General features: G+C 55.3%; 1 protein-coding gene across 4 annotated transcripts in view; it reads left to right on the top strand.

The window, feature by feature from the left end:
- Positions 1-25,503, top strand: part of SSBP3 (single stranded DNA binding protein 3) — a 53,668-nt gene extending 28,165 nt beyond the window's left edge. Inside the window, exons 5-18 of one of the 4 annotated variants that reach the window (XM_040566394.1) lie at positions 6,163-6,252; positions 13,890-13,970; positions 14,650-14,709; positions 16,427-16,493; positions 16,601-16,677; positions 20,176-20,240; positions 20,377-20,425; positions 20,632-20,667; positions 20,938-20,992; positions 21,610-21,680; positions 22,207-22,285; positions 22,426-22,454; positions 22,606-22,707; positions 23,473-25,503. In XM_040566394.1, coding sequence (XP_040422328.1) covers positions 6,163-6,252; positions 13,890-13,970; positions 14,650-14,709; positions 16,427-16,493; positions 16,601-16,677; positions 20,176-20,240; positions 20,377-20,425; positions 20,632-20,667; positions 20,938-20,992; positions 21,610-21,680; positions 22,207-22,285; positions 22,426-22,454; positions 22,606-22,707; positions 23,473-23,502 — 891 coding nt within the window. In that variant the 3' untranslated portion in view covers positions 23,503-25,503. The remainder of the gene's footprint in view (positions 1-6,162; positions 6,253-13,889; positions 13,971-14,649; positions 14,710-16,426; positions 16,494-16,600; positions 16,678-20,175; positions 20,241-20,376; positions 20,426-20,631; positions 20,668-20,937; positions 20,993-21,609; positions 21,681-22,206; positions 22,286-22,425; positions 22,455-22,605; positions 22,708-23,472) is intronic. The other 3 variants (XM_040566396.1, XM_040566395.1, XM_040566397.1) reach the window with 3 other exon arrangements.

Here is a 25,503-nt window from a genome sequence, read left to right as displayed (position 1 = left end):
CAGGATCGCGGAGCAGATGTCCGCGCGATGCTACCAGGATCCTTATTTACAAACTTGTAAATGACTGAAGGGGTTTCCTTCCCGGGGATAAGGGGGCCGCCTACTTAAGAGATTAAAATCCTATTGTTTTGTGGCCGAAGCCGCTCCGGTGGAGCTGCTGTCTCAGATTATCCTTTACAAGGGGGAAAAAAGGAAAAAAAAAGAAAAAAACCTCCGTATTTGCTTGAAACACCATTGAACGAACGTTTTGCCTTTTTTTTTTTTCCCCCTCCTTTCTAAAGCTCAGGCTTCAGATGCGAAGGTGCAGGCTGGCGATTTCTTTCTTTTTAAAGAAAAGGGGGGGGGGGGGGGGGGAAACAGCCCCCGGCTGGGGGACACGAGCGGCTGCTGTCTCACCAGCGCTCCCCCTGCTCTCAGGTGATGCGTTTAAAGTCGTCGCAGAAAGCTCCCGGAGGGTAACTCAGCCAAACCTGCCTTCGCCAAGGCGCCTCTTGGCAGCACGTGCCGGGGGAGCGCCGCAGCCGGCCCCAGCCCGGCCCCTGCGCAGCCGGGAGCGTTCCCGGGGCGCCGACGCTGGCTCGGGCTCGGAGGGCTTGAGCGATGCGGGAAGGGAAAGTCGAGAGTAAACCGCGCAACTCCTGTTTTCGCTGTCGCTCGCAGCTTAGGGGTTTTTTCGCGTTCCTCCGAGGAGGCGGCAACCTGTTGTGGAGCTCTCGTTGCGAGGCACCGGCTCCGTGCAGGACCAAGAAAAACAGCATTGCCGCTTCGTCCGGGGAGCCTGCGCCCGGGGAGGCTGGCACCTCGCTCCCGGAGGTCTTCCTTTCTTTTCCCTTCCTTTCCTTTTCCCGTGGGGACGTGTTGGCGTGATGCGGGGAGGTTTCAGGCGCTTGGAAAGCAGCTCTGGGGGCACGGGAGGATGCCCACCTCCGGCAGCGTTTAGTTTCGCCTTGACGCAGCCCAGCTGCCACCGAGGCGAGGTGGGGACGCGCAGGGTGCCAGCCCCGTGACACCGTCAGCCTGCGGCCGCCCCCCGGCGCTAATCAGGTTACGGCGAGGTGTGGGAGTGTCCCGTTATTAAATTTAAAGCCTCGCCGCGGAAGATGAAGGCAGCTTTAATGAGATGAAAAGGCTTAACCGGAGTCCGATTTAATTCAGTAGTACCTGTTTATGCAGCCTGCTTAAGTCCTGGCCTGCACGCCCATTTCTTTCTCAGGCTCCAAAGCCCGTGCTGCCGGCAAACAATAAATAACAGCGGACAGATAGGGACCAGCTCCGTCCTCACCATCTCTGCGTGCTCGTAGCAAGGAGGTGGGCTCGTGCCAGGCCTTACAAAGGGCACACCAAGTAAAGCCGCTGCAAACTTGGGCTTCTCGTGTAACTTCTTGCATGCTGCACACCTTGGCGGTGCCAATCCTGCTGCAGGGTCCGTCCTGGAGCTTGTGCTGCTCCCTCTGCAAGGTGCAAGGTGCAGCTGGAGTCCTCCGCGCTGCTCTTCCTGCCCTCGCGGAGAGGAAAAGGGGGGCAGAAACCTCCCATGACAGCAGCGCGAGCGCTCGGCTGGCCGCGGCACCTCTCGGCAGGTCCGTGCTGTTACGCTCCCTGCTCTCCCCACCTCGTTCCTCAGCCCATCTGCTGGGTTGCTGCAGAGCAGCCGGTGCCCGTGGCGCTTCCCAGGAAGGAAATGTCCTCTCTTAAAGTCTCTTGGCGTCTCGCACCAGTGTTTTGAGGTTATTTTAAAAAAAAAAAACACAAAAAGGTTTTGGTGAAAGCCAGCCCCTGAAACCCCTGGGGTTTGCTCCGCAGCTGCTTGCACGGCACCACCCCAAGCGTTGCACGGGAGGAAAAAGCTCACACTTAATGGCAGGGTGAGTGCTGCCGGGCAGAGCTGGGACCTCGGCATCGCGGTGAGCAGAGAGCAACGGCGGTGGCGGTGCAGCCCGGCTGGCCGGGGCTGGCGGCGGGGCAGCTGTGGGGCGGAGAGGACGCGGGTTTGCGGCGAGCTGAGGCACGGAGCGGAGCAAACCTGCGTCAGGTCTCAGAAAGCGGCCCTGAACCCCTCCAGCCTCGGTGGTGACGCATGGGAAGATGCTGATCGCAGGTTGAATCAGCCGGGGGGGGGCGGGCAGGAAACCACCGCTGCCGGCGCCGGGAGGGGCTCGCGCAACGCCCGCTGCTGCCGAGCCCTCGAGCCCAGCAAAGACCTCGGCTCTCAGCTCAAGAAAATGCACAAAACCTCGATCCTCGTCCCGGTGGGACGTGTCCCTTTCGTCCCTCCCGTGGCACGGAGGAGCGGAGGCGAGTCGTCGTCCAGCCCAGGGCAGGAGGTCGCTGAATGTCCCCGCGCCGCCGGTGACACCGAGGTGCCGCGGGGCAGCCCGGGGCAGGGGAGCGAGGGCACGCGGCGCGGCCGTGCCGGCCTCTGCCCTTCCGCCCCTACAGGCAATTAGTAGGGTTGAATAACCCGGCTTCTTCTGACGGATTAGGTTAAGAAAATAAGGCTGTTTTAATAGCCCTTTTACGTCCCGGATAGATTTGAGCTGAAAAAACTAACCGAGGTTTAAAGCCTTCTGCCCCCAGGCTCCGCACCGATTTCACCCGGCGCCTGCGATGTCGCCCCGCTTTCGGGACAGCCGTTTCCTGCCTCCGCTTCCTACCTCGCCGGACAAGATGTGCTCGCGCTCCCCGGCCACAGCGCGTCCTCCTGGCCTCCCCTTGCGCCCGTAAACCTCCCGCAGGTGGGCGACCCCACGGAAAGGCACCCGGCGTGGTGGCCGTCACCTCCCCGCCACCACGACGTCCCCGGCGGGGCTGGCACGGCCGCGCTGCGGCGCGGAGCATCGCTGCCTCTTGGCAGCACATCCTCGTGCGTGCTGCAAGGTGGTGCTGAGCGCCGCGGCTCTCCCGGCCGCCGCGTCGCCCCGGCCAGCGGGGTTTCTGGCAGCGGGGCCAGGCGACACGTCTCGTCTTTTTTTCCGGCTTTTTTCCCCCCGTAACCCCATGTCAGTGGGCCTGCGTGAGCGGACTCCTCCAGATAATTTAAGCATCCACCTCCTGGCTGTGTTGTTTTGTCCAATTTCTATCGCCTTCTGACCTACATCACTCTTTATTTGCGAAGCTATACTCGCAGGCAGCAGTAATAAATCAATTAATGACTCTGATGAATCGCTTAATGGCTGACAAAATAACACTGCAGTCAACAGCTTGGATCTCTACAGCAGTACCAGAAGACGCTGGTTGACTCAGGGTAGGGAGACGAAACAGAGACTGTTAGTTCAATTAGTGCAATTAGTGCGCGATTTAAGGGCTTAGACGGCATCTGCCGGCGCACCGAGGCGCTGTGTTAACTGAGCGCCTGGCTTCGGAGGCGAAGCGCCGCGATCATCGTCAGCGCGCCGCTCGCCTCCACCAAAAAACAGGGAGGAAAACCCAACCTGCACGGGGGATGTCTCTGCCTGCGTGCCCCGGGAACTGCGTTTTGTTTCCAGCACGGACCGAATTTACCAGCTAATAAAACGCGAACGAGCAGGCGCGCCGCCTGCGCGGGGCCGTCGCCGAGCGGCCCCCCCCCCCCCAGCACCGAGGTGAATTAGCTCATTGCCTCTCCGGTTGAATGCCGGCGGTAATAAACCCGGCCCCGGAGCAGGGACGGGCTTGGACAACCCCAGGCCACGCATCCACGCTTGGGTTTCGCTCGTCCGGGGTTTCCTGCAGGCGCCGGGCGTGCCGTCCCCGCGGGGTTGGCTGGGGGGAGTGGGGCTCGGCAGGTGACCGCGAAGAGTCCCCAGAAAGAGTTTCGTAGCTGAAGCAGTGAGAATAAGCCAGGCGGGGTGAAGCTGGGAGAGCCGAGACGTCCTGGTTTTCTGGAAATAGGGTTTGGAAGGCCCTCCGGGGTTGGGGTGTGCACCCTTGGGCTTGGGGCACGCACCTTTGGGTTCGGAGGGTTTGTTCCCGGCGCTCCCGGCGCCCCTGCTCCTTCTGCCCCGGCACATCCCGCGGTGCCCAGGGCTCCGAAAGGTGCCTCGGCGTTCACCTGAGCGGCGGCGATGGGGAGGGGAAGAAAAAAGAAGTAAAATGTCACTTCGCAGCCTTGTAAATCATTCATCAAGGGCTGACCAATTTGGCTCCCATCCTACAATATGCTCAGGGCACTTGTGGGTTTTTAATTATTGAGCCCTGCCAAGCGCCACATGTGCGCGGCACGTTAAACCCGCGTTTACGCGGCGAACGCAGAGGTGAGGTTTGGGGGTGTTTATCGCGGAAAAAAGGGTTCTGTGGTTTTGTGGAAAAATGTGCATTTGCTTAAAGATTTTCTTTGGCTGCGTCGCCCTCCTCCCCCTACTCCCTGTTGCAGAGGGAGGAGGAGCGCGGCAGACTTTGGTTCAACACAAAGGCATTAAAAGCTCAGATTTGTTTTAGCAGGCCGAGGCACTTTTTGCACCAAAAAGGGGCTTTCTGGCGGCTCTGCTCCCTCCGCGTGCCGACCCCGCTGTCGCTCCGATCCCAAACCCGGGACCCGCACCGGGCCGGCGGTGGCCCCCGGGTGGGCTCGCGGCCTCGCCGCGCGGGGGGATCCGTCTTGCCGCGGGAGATTCCCCGGCAAGGGATTATGGTGTGCTGGAAATCTCTTGAAACCATAAAATATCACCTTGGCAGCTTTATTGCGCCGCGCGCCGCCTTTGGAGAGCGGCGTTTTGCGTGATAGAGGGTTTAATAAAGGAAATTCCAAATGGGCTCGCTGCAGTCGGGGGCTTGCTCCTCTGTATTTTTGCATTAAGAACATTCATCTGCTTTGCAGAGAAACTGCAATATGTTCATGGCCTCGGATTAAGATTTGGTTTTACTTTTATAGCTGACCCACTTGGGGGGATGGAAGGGGGGAGAACTGGGTTCACTCCCTCTCCTTTCTATTTTTGCTGCCGTCTGAAGTATAAAAAGAGCCTGGAATGGGTAGGCTGATTTTTCCTGCCAGGCCTTTTTTTTATTAACTGTAAAAGCGCTCAGATCTGGCCTTCTTCGCTGCTGTAGCGGGGAAGGCCGCTCGGGATGCCCCGTTTTCCCGGCCCCTCGTGGGGTGGTTATTTCACGGAAGGCTCTTTTTTGGGAGATTTGGCCCCTGCTGGCCTCTGGGATGCTTCCGGGGGTGGGCGAAGCAGCAGCTTGCGCAGCGCGGTCGTCTCCAACCCGCCTGGGTCACGGCGTGTGCCTGGAGCTGGCCCCGCTGCCGGTGGGACTCGGGGTTTGGCGAGGCCGTGGTGGCCGAGCTTTGGGTTCAAACCGAGCTCGGGATTTCCTCGGGGTGCTGCCGGGATGACGTTTTTTTATCCCTGTCCTCCTGGGTGCTTCCTCGGCGCCGTGGCGGCGTGCCCGCCAGGCCGGGAAGGTGCCCTTTGTTCCGCGGCCAGCCCCGGGGCCGGTCCCCCGGCCAGAAAACCTCCTTTGTGCATCGGCGTGCGTGGCGGAGAGGAAGTAAATATTAATCCAGTTGCTAAGCAGGGCTGTCTGGGTAACCCGCCGCCGTCCCCTTCCCTTTCTCGTGGCGAAGCCGCTCGTGCCCGCGCCGGGGCTCGCGGCAGGGAGGCGTGAGCCATGGTTCGGTGTGATTTTTGCGATAAAAACCCCTCGTGGTGGCGGTGGGGAAGCAGGGGAAGCGTCTTTTTTGGAGGACAGCAGCGAAGCAAGCGAGTGCGTGGGGGGAGGTGGGCTACGAGAAGCGTTTAAAAAGCCTTAAAATAGCGCCTGCCTGGAATGACGCGCTAGGTGAGGCTCCTGGGTGGATTAACGAGGCTGAACGGCTGGTTAAACAAACAAATGAGCCCCAGACCCATCCCTGCTTTTTGCACGGCCATCTTCTCCGGGGGTGAACTGCAACGCGAGCTCTGCCCGAGCCGTGGTCCCAGCAGCGCGCCGGCAAAGCTGGTGTGGGATCGGGCGAGCACGGCGAGAAGGGGAGAGTGGGCGAGCTCCGCTCCCAAACCCGGCCACCGAAACGGCCCCGAGCATCCTCTGCTCCTTCCTCCGGCCGCGAGAGATGCTGTGGGGCCGTGCGAGGACCGCGCTGATCGACCCAGTGCGGCGCGGCCGGGGAGACGGCTTTTTTAAAATGTTCTCCTCCTGAACTCCGACTCGAAACCAACGTGTTTGTCCTGGTTTTGTTCCCCGCAGAGCGCAGCTGCCGCCCCGAGTCCCGTGCTTGGAAACATTCCCCCGAACGACGGCATGCCCGGGGGCCCCATCCCGCCAGGTTTCTTCCAGGTAGGCTGCCGCTCCTCCCGGCGCCCGCGTCGACGGGGCGCTCGGGTCTGCTCGCGCCTCGGTGCCCGCGCTCCGGTTTTGTCCCCGAGGGGACCCTAGCCAAGCAGTATGCCAACGTAGATGACCCGTTTGTGAATAACCAGTGATCTGCTCCCCTTCCACGTTCGCTTTCTGGTTTCCGTGGCCTTAACGCGATTCTGTTTCTTGCTTGAAGAGGTTACTGCGTATTTGCAATCGATGTTTTTCCAAAGCTGCTTGTTTTGTGTTTGGGTTGAGATTGTGTTTGTTCTTTGGTCCTAACAGACGTGCGTAATTGAAAACATTCTGGATTTTGATTCCTGAAACTTTTTCCCCCTCTGGTTAACCACTTGATTTTTTCCAAATGCAATCACTGAAAGCATTAACAAATGCTGGCGTGGGCTGTGGCTGCAGGCAGAAGCGGATTCGGTCCAAGCGCACGGCCCCGAATGCCATGGAGGCACCTTGTAAGACAATACCTAGCCAAGTCCCCAAGTTGTCTTGCGCGTTCCCTCTCCCACGCTGAGCTCTGACTGAAGACAGGGTAACGTATGACTGAGTGATGCTAACCGAGAGGACTTCAGCAAGCGCTTGGAAAAGAAGTTTTCGAAGCCTTAATCTTTTTTTTTTTTTTTAATTTCTTTGGAATCTCTTTGTATGGCATGATATGCACTGGGTCGTAGCGACGTAAGCTCGCAGTGCATTAAAGTCTTCCTTCTTGAGGAATAAGCACTTGTTCGTGTAACAAATGGGATAGCAGTTGAAAGGGATATTTGTTTTGGCAAGCTGCTTTTTTTATCTGGGTTTGTGATTTGTATATGGGAGAAATTCTTGGGCAGTGGACAGGCGAACCTGATAAAGGGCTCGTGATTTATGGTGGCGGTATCGGAGCGCGGTATCGCAACCGGTGCGTGCGCGGAGCCGGGGAAGGGGAAGGGGGGCTGTTTCTGGTTTTAGAGAGATCCCATTTCCTGAGCACGCGTATGACAAAACGCGAGCAGCCGATATTGATTGGTAACCCTGAAACGGGCCGGTCTTGTAGCAGCGCTCTGCGACGCGGGGTGAAGCGAGCAGAAGAGATGCTATCTCGCAGGTCATAGCTGCTGCCAGCAATTCGAGTGCCAAGTTGCTACTTCCAACAAATGTGTTTCCAAAAGTCCTGATCTCATCCCGTTGCAAAGATGACTGTCCTCTCAGGCTCCCACTTCGCACAGATCTGCGAGGGTTGCAGAATTGGCAAGGAGTTAGGGCACGGCTTCAAAAGCCTCGGTTGGATTTCGCCGAGAGGGGAAGGTGAGGGAGAGAAGCTGCGATGCCCCAGACACGCTGCTCATGCTCGGGTCTTGACACTTCTCGTTGACAGCCTCCAAGGCCTCCCCCCTCGCTTTCCTTTTTGGCTTTTTGTAGCTTTTTGGCACTGAGGGCCTGACTGGGGAGCAGACAGCCCATCCCAGACCTCCACCTCCGTGTGCAGCCGGACCGGGAGCCAGGCTGCCAGCAGCCGCCGGCGCTGGCCTGCCCCTGGGGACGGGGTGCCCAGACGCAGCCCCTCTTTCTCAGGATCTTTCCTGGGGGCTTCCCGAAAAGGCAGCAGAAATAACGGGCCATGTGCGAAGCTGCCGCCCACCCCCGGAGCTGTGGGAGGAGAGGGAGGGAGTGTGGTCGCTGCTCTTGGCTTAGGTGAGGAGGAGGAGGGACGGGCGCCGATGCATATGGATCGCATGTGACGTCTCGAGAGACTGCCTTTCCTGAAAGCCCTCCAACATCTGGTTTCTCCTCCCAGCCCTGGGGAAAGAGGGGAGGAGGGGAGAAGAAAAATCCCACCTTTTAACACAGTCAGAACATCACCCCCACGAAAGCCCGGCTGATTTATTGCGGGCGTTCAGCTCGTTCCAGCTTCAGGACGTGCTCAAGCCGAGCTCTTGCAGAGGTGTGCTGGAGCCTCTGCATCGAGCTGGTTGCAGCTCAGGGTTAATTTCTTATCTCTGAAGGAAATAAAAGTGCTGAACTTCAGAGGGCAAAACCAAAAAGGTCACAGGAGGTGCAGAGGACTGAAGCAGTTGGGCTTCTTTTCCCCGACCCTTTATGTGCCAGCCCCAGGCGTGGGCGAGGTTTCCAGCAGTACCACCCCCTCAGCCCATCTCCATACTGGGGGACTGGAGGACGGAGGGAGCGTCAGGGAAGACCAGCGCCTCTCTCCAGCAGCACCGGGCTGGCTGCGCAGAGCTGCCTGCACCCTTCCGCGCCGTGCCGCAGCCACCGGGGACCCGGAGGGCTCAGGTTGCCCGAGGACAGCAGGTCCTGGGACAGGGACACATCCTGGCCTGGCACCGTGGTGGCATCAGGCCAGGAGCTGAGACGGCAGCGGCAGCAAACCAGGTTGTTCGGTGCAGGCTGCGGAAACCCTGCGCTGCCCCCCCCGGGGTGCACGGACTCCCTGCAGCCCCGTGGGCTCAGATGGCAAAGGGAAGAAACGAGGAGCTCGAGCGTGAGCTTGGAGGAGCAGGGACGTGCTGCTGGCAAGGCGAGAGGAGGAGGCCGGGCTGCAGCACCCGCCTGCAGCTGCTGGCTTGCAGAGAGCCTTCCCCGTGCTGGAGCTCAGCAGCGACCTTTAGGCTCGGGGCCAAGGGAAATGCAGCCCTCGGCGTCTCCCAAAGCCTGTGCCCAACAGGAAAGGAGAGGCCCTGGGCACCCTTTGGCTGCCTGGGCTTTGCGTGGTGCCAGCAGGCCGCAGCGCCTGGAGTCAGGCTGCGCTCCTGACAAACGGTGGCCCGGTTCACAGCTAGCGTGGGTAGGTGCTTTTATTTAAATCCGTCTCTTTGTCCCCTTAAGACGAGCAAACAAACCCTTCTCTCATCCTCCTAAAGGTCATCGAAGTCATTTCTGCTTTTGTTTTGAAAGCTGAATTGATGCCCGTTCGCAGAGCCCTCGTGTTTGTCTCCTCTGCTCCAGCACTGGGGAAGGGGAGTGCCAGGGAGACGTAGAAGGTAAAATTAAAAATTACAGGCTATTAATACAAAACCTTCCCCGTAGTAAATAACGGGGCTGTAGGAGGTGGGGGCTGCTTGTCCCAGCCCCCCCGTGGCTGTGCCTCCTCTCCCAAACGCACGCTCCCCGCCTGGCTCTGTACCGCTGGCTCTGATGAAATGGAAAGTTGCACATAAATCAATGTCTGTGGCCGTGTTAGCTATGCATCAGCAGCTAGCCTGCGAGATGCACCAAAACAAAGCGCCGGCCGCTCGCTGTTCCTACACTGCCCCCTAATGCAGAGAAGCCTCGGGAGCCGGGGAGGACAGGGGCTTCCAGCCCGGGGGCAGCCCCTCTCCCAGCCAGGGGGGCATTGCCGGGGCTGTTGGCCTCCTGAGCGCCCTGCCACTGCCTGATTTTGGCAGACGGGAGGCAAGGAGGAGCACCAAGGGCATCCCACAGCCGGTGTCCTCACCGAGCCCCTGGAGCAGGGACCCGCGTGGCCGCAGGAGTGGGGCGTGCGGCTCAAGTGGCTCCTCCTGGGCATGCCTCAATTTGCAGCCCTCTCCACGAGCCCTTCCTTCGGCTGGCTTCATGGAGCTTCCCACGGGATGAGGCCGCTCGCCGAGCATCCCACTGCCAGTGCTGCGTAACCCCACGAGCAGCCAGGAACCCCACGCCGTCGGCTTTCCTGGTCCCGCTAGGGCTTCTTTTGTAGGGGAAGATTTCTCCTAGGCAAGATTGGAAGGAAGATGGCTTGCGAGAGAGAGCAGGGCTGGAGGGAAGAAAAAGCAAGTGTCGGAGAAAGTTGGTTTTTTTTTTTCTGGAAGTTTAGCAGGATGCCCGAGGCTTTTGTACCGAATGTCTGGAGCATATGGTGGGATTTGCAGTCAACTTTCTCTCGGGTGCTCCATCCAGATGGAGGTGACTGTTCTTGGCTTCGGCTGACACGGGTTTGTTTCCTGAAGAGCTTGTGTTTAACATATTCCTTCAAACCAGAACTCTGCACTCGGGAGCCCCAGCTGCAGGCGAGGCAGATCTCCTGCCCACGGCTCCCTTCCCGGCTGCTGGCGAGTTTGGCCGCGCCACGGTCTCGCTGCTCGTGGGAAGGCGCAGTTGGGTCTTCAGGCAGCACCTCCTGCCGTTTTGGCGTTGCTGCCCTCTCCCTTACAACCAGGAGGTGACCCGGTGTTGTCCAGCCCGTCCTGGTGGGCTCCAGGCACTGCCTTGCTGCATGGTAGAAGACATCTGGCATAGCAGAGGGGTTTGGCTTTGTGCTGGGCTCGGGGGTGTTGCAGCAGGCTCAGAGAGGCTCTGAAATTCAGATTTCAGGAAAGACGTAGAAGAAAGCTCCTCTGTGGGGCACAGAACTTCCAGGAATGGGAAACTTTATTTAGCGAGCAAAGGCTGTGAGCAGTGTCCTCCTGCAAGCTCACAGCTGCCTGGGTTTGGCCCGTTGTCAGAGGGTTGGCGAGCTCCTCCAGCACCGAGTGCCTGCTGAGTCCTTCTGCACCTCGGGCTGTGGGGGGCTGTGGTGCTGAGGAGATGTTGCAGGGCTGGCAGGGCAGGAGGACACTGGCTAGCTGGTTATTTCTCTTCAGACTCCTGAAGGTGCACGCTAGGGCTCTGAAACCTTCCCTGAAGGCTGGGCTGGCTTGGCTGAAAGCACCGGAGGAGCCTGTGGAGCTGGAGGAACCAGCAGGAGCCCCAGGGCACTGCAAGGTGGCCGTGGTCCTCCAAGGGCTGCAGCGCCTGCTCACAGGGAGCCCAGAGCATCTCCCCTAAACGCTTGCTTAGGGAGATTTGGTTGTTTACATGTCACAAAACTTCCCTCTCCCTTCATAAGAACAAAGCTCCAGGTTCTTACCCAGTGAACTCAGGCACTTCTCTAATTAATACCCATTTCCTTTAGTTCGGTAGTTTTTAATGATGAAACTGGTAGGGCAGAGGCAGGTATTTTAAAATGCAAGACGCCTTCCTGTTGCTAACTCTAAATTGTTGGTATCTCGTTGCGTTGCTGCTTTGCCTTCTTATACCATTCTTCATTGTTCTGCCACCCCCAGAGGTACTTGAGAATGTTTTTAAATATAAAAACTCCCCCATTAGCTGAAAGTATGTAGCCCATAAAACATGATCCATTTGTGGTGAATTACTCTCGGAACATAAATTGACACATACAGAACTATGATCGCTGGTGCAATTTTCCATGTTTAATATTTTACAAGAAGTTTGAGAAGTTGAGCTCATGAAAGACAGAGTGGAAATAATGTGATCGCATGGAAACTCCTGCTGCAAGGCAGCGGCGGCAGCAAACCTCTGTCAGACGGTAGGCCAGATTTGTCTTTTAAAGTCTGTGTAGTAAAAAGGGCAAAAAAAAATGAAGCAGAGAGGAGGTCGACAGGCAGGCTGGGACACCTAGCGCTGTCGGAAACAATTTCTTTTAATGCTGGTTTAAATGGTTGGTTGGTTGTGGGGATTTTTGGAGGTAAGGAGCCACGTCCAGGGCCTCCTCCTTGGGGCCTGGAAGAGGCGTGGAGGAGGAGGAGGGTGCGTGGGCCTGGCCTCCTCCTGTGGCAGCGCCGCTTAATGACTGCTAAACACACGTTTTTAAACAAAAAAGGAGTCGTTCCGTTGGTTGGAGCCCACATGTCGTCTCTGCAAAACATTTGTCTCCAGCGCTGCGGTCCGTCAAGATCATCTCCTGTTTGTAATGAGGGGAACCCGCTGGAGAAAAAGCAAGCAGGCGTTCCCGGCTGGAACACAGGCGCGGGCCCTGCGCCATCTGCACATGGTGACGGCGATACGATAACCGCCGATAGCCGCCTCCAGAGGCTCGGCGTTCCTCACCCAGAAGCACACAGCGCTGGGCAGCCCTGCCGTGAGCAGGGGGCCCGGCCCGGCCCCGGGACGGGAAGGAGCCGGCACTTCAGATGTGCTGCTCTGTGCCCCTGGGAGGAAGAAAGCACACCTCCTCCTCCTCCTCCCTGCCTAGGAGGAATTCCTTCCAAATTGCCCTAAACTTCTGAAACCGGTGGCAGCCCCAGGCCCAGCCGCTGTTTGCCCTGACAGGGGAAGGGCGAGCAGCCCAAAATGGCCGCAGGCCTTCTGCCTCAGGGCACAGGCGCCATGCCCTGGGCCAGCGCGTGGGGCAGGATCGTGCCCTGCGTGTAACGCATAACAGCAGCCCCAACATCAGACACTCTCCAGCTCCAAGTACTGGGGCTGGGAGCAGGGAAAACAAGCGGCAGAGAAAGTCTTGTGAACAGCACGGCTCCATTTCCACGGCCGCCAGAGCCGGGTGGCTGGTTGGAGTCTGTTTGGCTACATCTCCCCGCGTAACAGTTTGCAAAAAAAAAAAAAAAAAAACACCACACGCACACACACACACACAAAACCCTCTTACTTTATTTACATTGCACTCAAGTTTCCGCGGTACAAAAGATTTGCAGGTGCAAATATGTCCTGCCTTCATTAACTTCCCCTCCCTTTTTAATTTATGTGATTTCAATTTTCCTTCCCTGTACTGTTAATTAGGGGACCCTCTAATCAGTACCATTATCACAGTGGTATTCATGTTTAGGAAAGCTGCTAAACAAATGCTTGCAAAATTGCTAAATGGCTAATTAATGTCTGTTAATTAAGAAAATTGCTCATGGTAACAAACCATGCCATTGCTGGCAGCAGCTAGAAGGCGAACACTTGTTGAAATTAGTAACGAGGCAGGTAGAGAACATCTGCTCCTGCGCCTTTCCTGGAGTGTGTAGTCGCTTCGCATAACGTACTTACCGAGCTTATTTGCTTTCTGTACCGATTACACGTTCTTTGACTCAAAAATACTTTTTTAATTTTTTTTTTCCTTACGTTAACATGCACCGGTATGTTCTTGCACTGAGCTCGCAGTTCCTCCGAGCAAACTTTTCATTTTGTGCTTTCAAGAGAAATTAAAAAAAAAAAAAAAAAGTGGGCGTTCAACCCCAAAATGTCAGCAACTGCTGCATTGCAGTGTTCGAAACCTACACGAACTAATCTTTCCTTTTTTCCCCTAGACGGCCTTAGTAGCGTTTTACCCGAAAGACATTTTCCTTGCACCATTAGGCAACCCATCTCGAGGAGGGATGGTGCATCCGCAAAGGGGAACATAAAGGGCCCTCCAGCACGCCGCGGACCCTCGGGTGGCAAACCCTGGGAGGTGCTTCCAACCATCAAGACGTGGGAGGAGAGAGGAGAAAATGTGTTTTTTTGGTTTGGGGGTGTTTTTTTGGTTTTTTTTTTTTTTTTTTTTTTTTTGGATTTTCCCCCAACCTCTCTGACCCTCTCCTGCGTATTTTTCTTGCTCATTGCACGCCCTTGCGAAGTGTTTCCCTGTGTGTTTATCATTGCAGACCTGGTTGAACTACTGGACCGTTGACTGTAATGTGGCTGCTGTGCTTTGACAGATGTTCTGATTTTTTTTTTTTGCATATATCATTATTCATTGTTCAGTTACAAATGAATAGAAACTCAACTAAAAGGAGAGAAAAAAAAAAAAAAAACATTAAAAAAATTGGCGAACTGCCTTCCCGACAAAACAGCTCCACCCGTGAATCCTTTTTAGCTCTTTCTGCGCTTTCATGTGCTAATCTATAACCTCCTTCTACTGTCTGACCTCACAGGGACCGCCTGGTTCACAGCCCTCGCCACACGCACAGCCTCCACCCCACAACCCTAACAGCATGATGGGACCCCACAGTCAGGTAACGACACTAGCGATGGGTAGGGCTGTGAATCGGGACGCGCTCTCCATTTTGCTCTGCAAGCGTGCTGGGAACGGGCACCCGCTGCCCCCAGCTCCGCCGTGGGATGTGGCTTTCCTCCCAGTTTCTGATTGTTTTTGCTGGGTGTGCAGGTGGCAGTGGACTGAGAAGTCACTCGTGGGTATCAGACTGTTTTGCCTTCCCCAGGTAGCCTGAGAAATGTAGCTGGATGTGGGATTTTAAGCTTCTGTTGGTAGCAGCAGTTGTAAAACAGTAGCTTAAGTCTTCTTTTTTTCGATGCGTAGCATTGGGGAATTTTTTTTTTGTGTGCGTGTCTGTATGTGCTTATTTCCCACCTTTTTTTTTTTTTTAAATATTTTTATATATGTATTTAAACACGGTATCTAACACTCAGGGTTTCCCGTGCACTAATTATAACAGCCTCACAGAGTATTGCTGAAGTATGTCAAATGCTCTCGAACAATAAACCGACAGAAAACGTTAAATAAATGGACTCCGAACACTTTTTTTTTTTTTTTTTTCCTTTTTCAACTCGACTTTTTTAAAGAAGGATTTCTCCAGAATAAAAAAAAAAAGTGTGTAAAGTCTAACCGGCGTGTGTGGGGCACGTGCTGTCTCCTCGCGGTGTGTCGCTGAACCGGGTTTTGTGTCATTGCAGCCTTTCATGTCACCGCGCTACGCAGGAGGTCCCCGGCCCCCCATCAGGATGGGAAACCAGGTACTGCGCTCCCGACCCCGCTCCCCGGGTGGATTTTCCCTGCGATCCCAGCAAATCGAGGCCGTGGAGATAATCCTGCCGCCGGGCTCACCGGCTCGGCTGCGGGGTCAAGCGGGGCAGGTCGCTTCTGGATTTTGGGGCTGGGTTTATCCTCTTATCCCATCTATGCAGCGGTAACCCAACCAAGGGGTACTTCCCATAAAAGTGAAATTAAAGGAAACACGCAATTCCTTCGGGTAGCAAAAGTAACTTAGGAAAAACTGTCTCGGGAGCTTGTTTTGTGCTAACACTTCTCCCAAGTAACGTTATCCTCGCGTAGCTCTTATGAATAGAAACAGCAGCGGCTAGGCAGCGGAGCAGTCAGCGAGTAGGATGCAGCTTTCTGGGTGTTTTTATTTGCTGCATTTAGTCACTGGACCTTCCAAAAGGCGGCAGCTGAGACGTAAGTGTCTCGCTGCACACAAAAACCAGGAGAAATCCCGCGTGCGTCCCCTCGGGGTGGGAGAGCCTCCCGTGCCAGCCCTGGGGCCAGGCACGGGGAGGAGGCACGGATCTGGACAGGGACAGGCGCTGCTTCCCGGCCCCCCCAGCTCTGTTGTTGGAGGTGGAGCTGCTGCTGTTCCCAGCGCTTGTTTTCTTAGGTCCTACCCAAACTTCTCCCTAAAGCTGTGGGTTTGTCCCGCCTCGCGCTGCACAGACGCGGCCAGCGTGCTGGCAAGCAGGGCCCGGGGACGGTTCGTGTAGCAGCGTGGTGCAGGGGCTCCAGGGCTCCTAGCCTTTAGTTTTCCCTGTAAAATTAATTAGAAAGATCATGGTTTTTCCCCAAACACCACGTATAAAACACAGGTTTGTGCATACCCAGAGCTTGGTGAGGTTACGGTCACATCCAGAGTGACAATAAATAAATGGGAATAAAGAGGAAGGCAGAAAAGTCAGGGAGCAGAAGTCTCAATACCCGCCACTACAACAACCCTGGGTTATCTTCCTCCTGCTCCCATCTTCCGAGATGTGAAAAAAAAGGGGGTGAAATCTCGGATCTCGGCTCAGCCTCGTTCACCCGGTGCCTGCATTGGTGGAGGGGGGGCTGGTTTCGCGTTGGTGTTTGAAGAAAAGGCAGCTCTGCCTCAAACCTGTTTGCAGTTTGCCTCCCCGAGGCAGCTGGTATCTGCCTTTTCTCCCCCTTTATCTGCTCGGAGCAGCACGTGGAAGGCAGCCGTTGAACTTTAAATAGAGTGTGGCTTTGGGGAGGGGGGACAGCCGTGGACAAAAACACAGGAGCAGACGTCCCCTGCCACCACCCTGAATGTTCAGGGACAAACCTGAACCGCCGCCCTCTTGCAGATGCAGCGTGGCACATCGCTGGCAAATCCATCCCTGCACCTGGTGGGATTTGGCCGCGGTGCCAGCCCCTGCCCCGCACAGCACGCGGCTCCCCGCCCTCCTAAATCACAGAGGGGGCTGCGGGCAGGCAGGGGGGAGAGGGGGAAATTCTGGCATCTGGTTTGGGTTTTAGGAGGCGTTTGCAAAGGGAACCGGGAGCGGTGCCGGGATTTGGAGGGATGCAGCGGGACGCGGCTCTTTGGGACAGGAGGGCTGATGGGTCCCACATAACCCCTGTTGCCTTGGGAATCGGAGAGCCTTGACCCAAACCTCTATGCCTCTGCTGTGTTTTGGCAATTTATTTATTGTTTCATTCTTCCCCACCTTGTTTTCCCAGCCTCCGGGGGCCGTTCCTGGTACACAGCCGTTGCTGCCCAATTCAATGGATCCCACGCGACAGCAAGGTAAACCCGCAGAGGGGGGTTTGAGCGTTTCCCCCGTCTCGTTAGCTGTTCATTCGGGGCCCGAAGTCGCCCTTCTCCCACCTAACGTGTCTTCTTTCCTCCGGCAGGGCACCCGAACATGGGCGGACCCATGCAAAGGATGAATCCTCCGCGAGGGATGGGCCCCATGGGTCCCGGTCCGCAGGTAACCTCGGCAGCGCCGAAGAGCCTCGCGCAGCTCTGCCAACACCAACCACCATCTCCACGGCCCCCGGGGGCTGGGAGGGCTGGGAGATTTCGCCCCCCCCTCATCCCCCCATTAGTGTTAATGCATTTTACATTAGTCCTGCAGCTGGAAATCCCTCCTTTTAACGTTAGTGAGGTCTTCAGGGCTGCACGTCCTCATTAAGGGGATTGCATCCCCCCTCTTGCCCTTCAGCCGAAGGGGATGCCACTTAGCACCGAGCCCGAGCAGCCTCTGAGTGCATTATGCAGCGTGCCTGGGAAATAGCTCTGACCCTAACAGGAGGAAAGGGGAAGGATGCTTACATTAAAAATAAATAAATAAAAACAAATTGAAAGGTACCTTTAGCAAGGGAATAGCCCTTCCCTTTGCTAGCTTCTCCTCCTCTTGCCCTGATCTGCAGACTGCTTGAGCTCTCTTCTTTTTCAGTCATCTCTTATTCAGAAAGTTTTTGGAGGGGTGAAGGGGGGAGGGGTTGGTACAGAGGCACTCCTCAGCCTAGGAGGAGAGGTGGGTTTAGGGCGGGCAGATTTCACCTCCGAGTTGGGCAGCCCCTCGGCACTCACACCCCGGGGTCCAGCAGTGCCTCCTCGCTGCCCTCTGCACTTCAGAGAAGTTGGGTCACCTTTCTTCTGGCTTTGCCAGGGTGTTTCAGAAGCTCTGCTCCTGTCCCAGGCATTTAAGCTCACTCAAACCTCTAACGCTCGCGTGCCGTGGGGGTCAGGGTGCCTGCGCTGGCGGTGGCTGTCCGGGTGGTTTTCCGTACATTGCAAAAGTGTGACAGCTCCCTGCACTCTCACTGCACTCAACCACGGCTCAAAGAGCTGCTCAGGCTAAATCAAAGTTTCTTCTTACGCTGCAATAATCCCAAATCCTGCTCAGCTGCTCGAGGAAGGGGAGGCAGGGTGGGGAGAACCAGCCCAAGGAGGAGCAAACTCTAAAATTAAGCAGATCTGGGTTAATATATTCTGCCTTTCTGTTGATTCATTTTCCGAAGTGGATTTGCATGCTGCTCTGTTGACTCACTTCTGTTTGTTCCTTCGAAGAGACTTCAAAAACAGATTACCACATTTCGGTTGTAGGTTTATCCTCTCTGCATTGTCGCCTACGTCGCGTTTTTAGCGCGAGGATCAGAGTCTGTCAGGAGACGAGCGCGTGTGCTTGGGTTTTGTTTTGTTTTTCCCCTCGAGACTGTTGAGCGAAAGCGAGCGTAGCGTAAAGAGAGTCGTGTCGGTTCCTAACACGAGCCCGGGAAGGGAGGAGAGCCCAGGTTCACGTCCGCCCGGCCTAGGGCAGGGATAAAACCCCTCACACATCACCTCCCAGACAAGCCCATGCCCTGACAGCACCGCGATGCCAGCGATGCGGGACCTGCTGCTCCCTTGCAACTCTCCCGTTGTGGAAGATGGCAAAAAAAACCTACAAAAAATGGCATTTGCTAGCGCGGCCGGCGCCAAGGGGAGCGTGCCGGGAGAGCTGCAGGCGCTGGCAGCGTGCGGCCGGGAGGCTGCTGGCTTCCCACTCGCAGAGCTTGCCGCGAAGCTTGGAAGCTGCGGCTGAGCGCTGCGTGGGATGGCGGCAGGGCTGGGAGCCGGGAGGAGCTGTGAAATCCTCGGAGCTTTATTTTTGACTCCGCCGCTCCCTGTGTACGTACATTAGAGAGAGCTTTTTAGAAGCGTGCCCTTCCCTCCGAGAAGCGCGACTGCGGCACCGGCTGCCTGCCTCCCCAATCTGGCGCTGCCTTCCCGAAACGGCGCGCTCGGAGCGCTCGTGTGTGCAAGGAATGGTGGAAAACATTGAACCAAAACCAGCAGCCCATAGCTCCTTGCCCTTTTTTTTCCTTTTTTCCTTTTTTTTTTTTTAAGTGTTGCATCAGGACCTTCCCAAACATTAGCTACAAGTTATTCCGCATCCAGCACCCAGCCAGGACGTCCCGGTGTCCTGACAACTACTTACGAACTGGCCATGAATCGCCTCTTACAACCCAGCTCCGCTGCTTTTCCCCTTTAACAGTCACACTTTTAACTCTGCGGAGGCCCCGCTCGTTGATGCCAGGATCAGATTTGCCAGCGCCTCTGTTAAAAGGTTTTGTAGCTCGCTGGCTTCCGTCGGCGGCTTGCCCGGCATCCAGGTCGCTCGGCGCAGCTGCGTTCCCTCCCCACCCTCCTTGAGCATCTTTCAGATGGCTTCGTTTGCCATCCTTTCAGCTCCAATTAAACATGCTGAGCTTTTTTTTTTAACAAGGGGTTTGATGCTGCTATTCAGTGTAAATGGCTGGAATTTTGATCAATTAAGGCCTTGCTGGTAATTTGTTTGGGGAAACCCTTGTCTGCCTCCTCAAAACAAACTTTGTAGGTGCCCGCAACAGAGCAGCGCGTGAATCCGGGGAAGTCAACAGTGCTGAAGTAGGAGCTTAAAAATTTAGCTTGGAGGGCTTGGGGGGCTGCAAACTAGGAAGCACCCAGCAGTCCCCCTCTCCTGCCTGAGCATTTTTTCTCTAAAGGGCAGAAATGCTGCCAAAAACGATGTGCCGCGGGGTGATTGACCCCAACGGAGGTGCGTTGAGGTTGATGGATGTGAGTGGCGCTTTGGGGTGGTGGGGGCACCCTGCTCCTGGGGGAAACCTCAGCCCAGGCAGCCAGTGAGCACCGCAGCTTCTTCCCACCCTGACACCTTCCTCCTCCTCCTCCTCCTCCTCTTCCTCCTCCTGCAGCCTCCCGGCGCTGCAGGGCACGGGGACTGCAGCACGCAGCTTTCTCCCCAACCCGTGTCCGGGCTGGTCTTGCTTAAAAAAAAAGGAAAGAATTACAGAAAATAAAAAACAACATTTGGGAACAGGCTTGCTTAGTGGGGGAAGGTGGCGGCGCAGCTCTCCCAGCGGCAGCACGACCTAAATCAGGCAGCGCGTCGCCCAGAGGGCAGGGAGCAGAACACGAACCAAATGGAGCGCGGCATTGGGGGATTCCTATTCCTTCAGTGCCTTGGGCTGGGCTTTGTGCTGGATCTGTTTTTACCAGATTAAGGATGCTGATCTGAGGCTCCCCGGCCCCGCTGGAGGCCGAGCGGGGCGAGATAAGCTGGGAGGGGAGCCCTGAGGGGCCGGGGGCTCGGGGGGCTCCCCGTGGCTGTGGGGTGCCAGGGCGGCCGCAGGCGCAGACTGGCTGCGGGGGGGTTTCAGCAGAGCTGTGCAGCTGGGGGAAAACAAACCTTGCTGCTCTGCACTGCCTGGGAACAGAGGAGCCTTGCGTTACTTTGGGTTTATTTTTTAATTTATTTTTTTCACATTTTGGCTAGTTGCCCCTATGTCCACAATTCTCAGCCCATAATTTTCTTCGGTGTTCGTTTCCACGAACTAACCCTCTCGTTTTGTTGTTTGTTTGTGTTTTTTTTTTTCCCTTCTCTTTTCCTCTCCGCTTTCCCTTCTCGTTATGGTAGACTGATCCTTGGTTATCGTTGCAGAACTATGGCAGCGGCATGAGACCTCCGCCCAACTCATTAGGCCCTGGCATGCCCGGAATTAACATGTAAGCCCCCGGCCCCACGCCGGGCACACGTGGCCGTGCGCTCCTGGTACCCGGGACGCTGCCCGGCCGCCCCCGTGGCACGCAGGGTGATGGATGAAAGCAGAACTTTTGTTTTTCTGTTTCCTTTTGCCTGCAGGGGGCCGGGAGCTGGCAGACCATGGCCCAACCCCAGCAGTGCTAACTCAGTGAGTATGCTCTGTCCTCCTACTTAAACAACACCAGGGCTGCTTGGGAAGCGTCCCAAAAACGGGGCGTCCAGCCTGGGGCTCGCTGGGTGCTTGGAGAAGCCTCCTCCTGGCCCTGGCGGGGCTCGGATGCCCCGGAGCGTGCAGCTGTGTTGCTCCACGGCTGGTCGCACGGTGCCTAAACCCCCGCTCTTCTCTCCGTATAGATCCCATACTCTTCTTCATCGCCTGGTACATACGTGGTGAGTCCGCCGGCGCTGAGCCTCTCCGTGCGGGTGGAAGTGGTGCACGTGGGGCAGCGGGCGGATTCGGGGCTGGGAGGGCTTTAGGAACTGGGGGGCAGCAGGGGATATTCCCCCTGCTTGCTCAGATCGCCCCGTTGTCGGCGCTGGGGTGAAACCAGAAGGCTTCAGAGCTGTGCTCAGCTCTGGGGGTGCCGCGTCAGGGGCACGGGTGGGACAAGGATGTGGAGCAGCGCCGGCGCGGCTCACCCCAGCTCCATCTCTCCGCAGGGTCCTCCCGGCGGCGGCGGTCCTCCGGGGACACCCATCATGCCCAGCCCCGCAGGTAGGAGCCCCAACCCCCTCCCCGGGGCCAGCCCTGCCCACCCTGGTTGGGTTTTTGGGGGGGCTCGGTGCCAAAGCTGCAGGGGAGGAGCTGTGGCGCAGGCTGCGGCTGCTCCTTCTCCTTCTGCATTTTGATGAGAAGCCCTGACCTACATTTCAGGCTGGGTCCTAACAAAACACCCCCGGCGCTTCCCTGCCCCGCTGTGCCGTGCCCCCTCGCAGCCGGGGCACCTCGCTGCCACCAGGCTCCCTCCCACCCCACCTGCCCGATATTTCGGGATATTCCTCTCTGTATTCACAGGTTCAGCAGCAGTGGGAGTGGGGCTCGGGGAGGTTTCAGGGTGTGAAGCGATACACGGCCACGAATTATTGCCCCGCGCATCCCCTGACAAGCGAGCCCCACGGCTCCCGGTTAGAAGTTGAACTATTTTTCACAGTTGAATTTCCGTGATTAAAAACTTTGTGGATCTTCATTAAATACAAATTAGCCAGAAAATGGTGGTACTTAGAGGGAATTTTAGGTGATAAAATACAAAAGAATGAGTTCAAGTGGCATGAGTTTGTTTTAATTAAGAAATGAATTAATCACCCGACTTACTGGGCTTCGCTGTTCCACAGATTCAACAAATTCAAGTGACAACATCTACACAATGATTAATCCAGTACCGCCCGCAGGCAGCCGATCGAATGTAAGTCTGCTTTCTAATAATTTACATATCAGATACCATAACAAATCATAATTAACTTCATCAGTTGAGAGTAAAGCAGTTTAATTGATTTCAGCCATTTGTTACAAAACAGGAATAAAACAAACCATCAAAAAGCGATTAACTCTTTGGCGACTTTGTTCATTTTTTATGCTTATCAAGAGAGCGGCCGTCCTGCTGCTCTGGTCAAGGCGGTGGCAGCTGCGCGCCCCGCAAGCGTACGGGTTTTAGGGCATATGGGCGACTGCAGACCTTGTTCTTTTTGCATTTGGAGAGAGCTCTTGGTGCCGGCACGGCGTTTGGGTTTGCACACCTTGGTTTGGCCAAACATTATGGGTGGACGTACATGACCGTGAGCCCCGAGAGGTGTCCTGCAGCCCTGGGAGGTGGCCACGTCCCTCTTCCAAGCTCCTCTTGGACTGGGCTGCGGGGACGGGTCACCCGGAGCCGCCGTGGCCGCCCCGGTGTTGCCTTTGGGCTGACGTGGGTGTTGTTTTCTCATCCGCAGTTCCCGATGGGCCCCGGCTCTGACGGCCCCATGGGCGGCATGGGCGGCATGGAGCCCCATCACATGAACGGATCGTTAGGTGAGCGCCGCCTCCGCGCCCCGGGAGCCCCGGCGGCTTCTGGACCATGGGGGAAAAGTGGAAGGGAGAGGGGCAGGAGGGAGCCGGGGCTGTCGGTGCACCTTCAACAAGGCTTCTCTCCTTTTGTCTCCACGCCACAGGGTCAGGAGACATAGATGGACTTCCAAAAGTAAGTGAGCTGGTGGGCGGCTGCCTGACCCCTCTTTTCTCACCGTGCCTTGGGTGGGGACGGGAGCGGGGCCGGTGGGGCCGTGTCCCTCCCCCGTGGTGTTTTGGGGACGCGGGGACCTGCTCACCGCCTCCCCCCTCGTCTTCTGCAGAATTCTCCAAACAACATAAGTGGCATTAGCAATCCCCCGGGCACTCCAAGAGACGACGGGGAGCTGGGAGGCAACTTTCTCCATTCCTTCCAAAACGACAATGTGAGTCCCTGGGGATGGGCGCGACTGACACTGGGTGCCCAGCCGGAGGCTGTGCGCCGGGGAGGCCGCCTCCCTCCGTCCTCCTTTCTGACCGAGGCTTCGCTCTTTGCAAGCCGCTCCGGGACGAAAGGCGGGGGAGGAAGAAAGACATGGGGTGGGTGTGGGTGGGTGCAGGCTTGGGTGCTCCCAGGGCGGCGAGACGCAGGGGGAACGGAGGAGAGGAGGACGTGGGAGAGGCTCCCACGGGACGGAGGCCAGCTGGGACGAGCAGCTCGGCTCCCCACCTCCATCCCTGGAGCCGCTCGGGTTCCTCCAAACCAATTTAATGCCACCGGGTGGCCGCCCCCTCCCACTTCACCAGCACAGGTGCGGGCACTGGGCTCGCCCCGAGCCGGGTCGGCGCCTTGTGGCCGGCAGCCCGGTCGCCGCGCTGGCTCAGGCGCTGTGCCTGGGCATGGGCCTCTCCTGCTTTTACTACATTAGCATCATGTACATGCGTGTGTTTTAATTATTTTTTTTAATTGCTTCTTACCCCATACTCCTTTGGTTATTTTCTCCCTGGAAAGCCAAGTTACAGAGCAGATTACGTCCTGAAAAATTAGAGTCTCGAGCACACTCTCCTTGTGATTTATTAGCTCCAATTAGGTCGCTTTGTAGTTCTCAGAAGCCCGAGTCCCGCTGCTACATCCCCTTCCCCAGCCGGAGCAGCGCGGTGCTCAGGTCCGGCCCGCCTGGCGTCTCACCCTGGCTTTGTCTCTCTTGCAGTATTCCCCCAGCATGACGATGAGTGTGTGATTTCCCTCCCCCTCCTCCTCTCCAGGATAAAGAGAGTCAGCTGCCGTTCGGAGGATCTCAAAGAATTATGCAAGAAGAAGCTAGGTGTATTGGCAGGGAGACGCGTGGCGGGGGCCAGAACCCCAGGTTTAGTTTCATGCAATAAAAAGGCTGAACTTTTTATTCCATAAAACATGAAGGACAAAACTTAAAATATTTCAAGACATGACAAGATCCTTCTTTGTGCAGAAGGGTTTATATATGTACATGACACTTCTTTTTGGAAACAAATGGAAGCCTCTAGCACCCAACTCCGATCTCTTTGCTTTGTTCTTTTAAATAAAGACAGAAACAGAACCCTGTTGTATGTTTGTGCCGTGCGACACCAGGAAGCTAGTCTAGATATGAAATCTCATGTTGTCTCTGTTGTAGTCATTTTTTAAATAAACTGGACAGTTTACAATGGTGGTTTTCGTTCAGAAGGCCTGTTTTTTTGGTTTTTGGTTTTTTTCCTTTTTTTTGGTGTTTTTTTTTTTTTTGGTTGTTTGTTTGCAGCACAACGCTTCCTCCTCCAGTAACAAGATCTGCTTGTGGAAGAGACTCCACCACCTCATTATAAACTTGTTAATGCAGGTGACCCCTTATAGGATCACATCCTCGAATTAATTGTGATCTTACTCTCTGTGACTGTGGCATGCACTGTGTTAGTCTTTCCCCCCCCCCTCTCAGAGTACAAGAAGAAATCTCTGCCCCTCCCTTCCCGAGAGTCCTTGAGCTGGTTCACTACAAAACCAAATTTGACTCTTTTTTTTTTGTTTGTTTTAAATCCACCGAAAGAAAGGAGAAAGAAAGGGTTAATCTGACCTGGGACTTTGAAACTGTGATCTCCAGCTAACTTTGGTTCTTTTGGGGGCTTTGTTTGCTTTCGTCTTTTTGTTCCGTTTTGGTTTCTTTCACTTGAAGACGTGCTTTTGTCAGGGTTTCACTTCTCTATGATTTGGAACTGGATGGAGATATTTTTTAAGGAATTATTGTTGTTAAAAAAAAAAAAAATGTATCCTTGCTATTCTGTAGGCTTGCTCTGTCGTAAGAAAATAAAAACTTAACGGGAAGCTCAGAAAGCCTTCCCTGCTCCGGGGGAGGCGGCTGCAGCCGAGGGGCAGCCGAGCCGTGTGGAGGGAGGCTGGCGGAGGTCTGGGCTCTCTGTACATTACACTACCCCTGTAGTTGCTCTTTGTTTTTTCTCAAGCTCCATTTCTGCTCCATGTATATCATATTATGTAAAATATTATCTCCCTGGATTGACCCTTGTGCGGATTATTGAAAGCATTGTATCTTGTTTCAGTGTTTTTTCTTACCTTGTAGTCTGGTTCTGAAATACCGAGAGGGGAAAAAAAAAAAGTAATTATTATACATTGTAGTTTGTGTACGATATTTGTTGATAATGTTTTATTAAAGGGATGTCTTTTTTCCGCACCCCTTCATTGAAATGTTTTTGGGAACATTTGGCTTGTTTTTATTATTCTGACTGCAAGACATGAGATGACAAAACTTTTTTTAGTGTGTAATACGAATTTTTTTAAATGTTTGCCTTCTTTTTCCTAGGCATTTTAATTGTGCTTTACCTGTAGAAAGTCGCTGGGTAGGGAGGGCGGGTGGGATGGGGGGGCTAAGGGTGTCAGTCTCATAGTTACAGTCAGGTTAATATTTTAAAAGTAATGCTAAGAAATGACCGAATGAAGATTTGTTGCATCGCAAAATACGCCCGTGGGCTCCAGAAGGGGTCAAACTTTTTTCTTTTTCCGCTTTCCATCTTGTTCAGTTTTTTTTTTTGTTGGTTTTTTTGTTTTGTTTTGTTTTCCTTTTTTCTGTTCTGACGTGAGGAAATGAAAGGACCGGTTTTAATGTATTTTAAAATGAATAGCTAAATTATTGTCTTCATTGGTATGGGATGGTTTTTTGAATGAAACGGTTCTCCCCCTTCCCCCCCATGCTGTAATAAATATCGACATAAACATTTGA

The sequence above is a fragment of the Cygnus olor genome, chromosome 8 (assembly GCF_009769625.2).
Source record: "Cygnus olor isolate bCygOlo1 chromosome 8, bCygOlo1.pri.v2, whole genome shotgun sequence".
Taxonomy (NCBI): domain Eukaryota; kingdom Metazoa; phylum Chordata; class Aves; order Anseriformes; family Anatidae; genus Cygnus; species Cygnus olor.
Note: the sequence above shows the minus strand (reverse complement) of the source record. Positions and strands in the feature narration are given on the sequence as shown.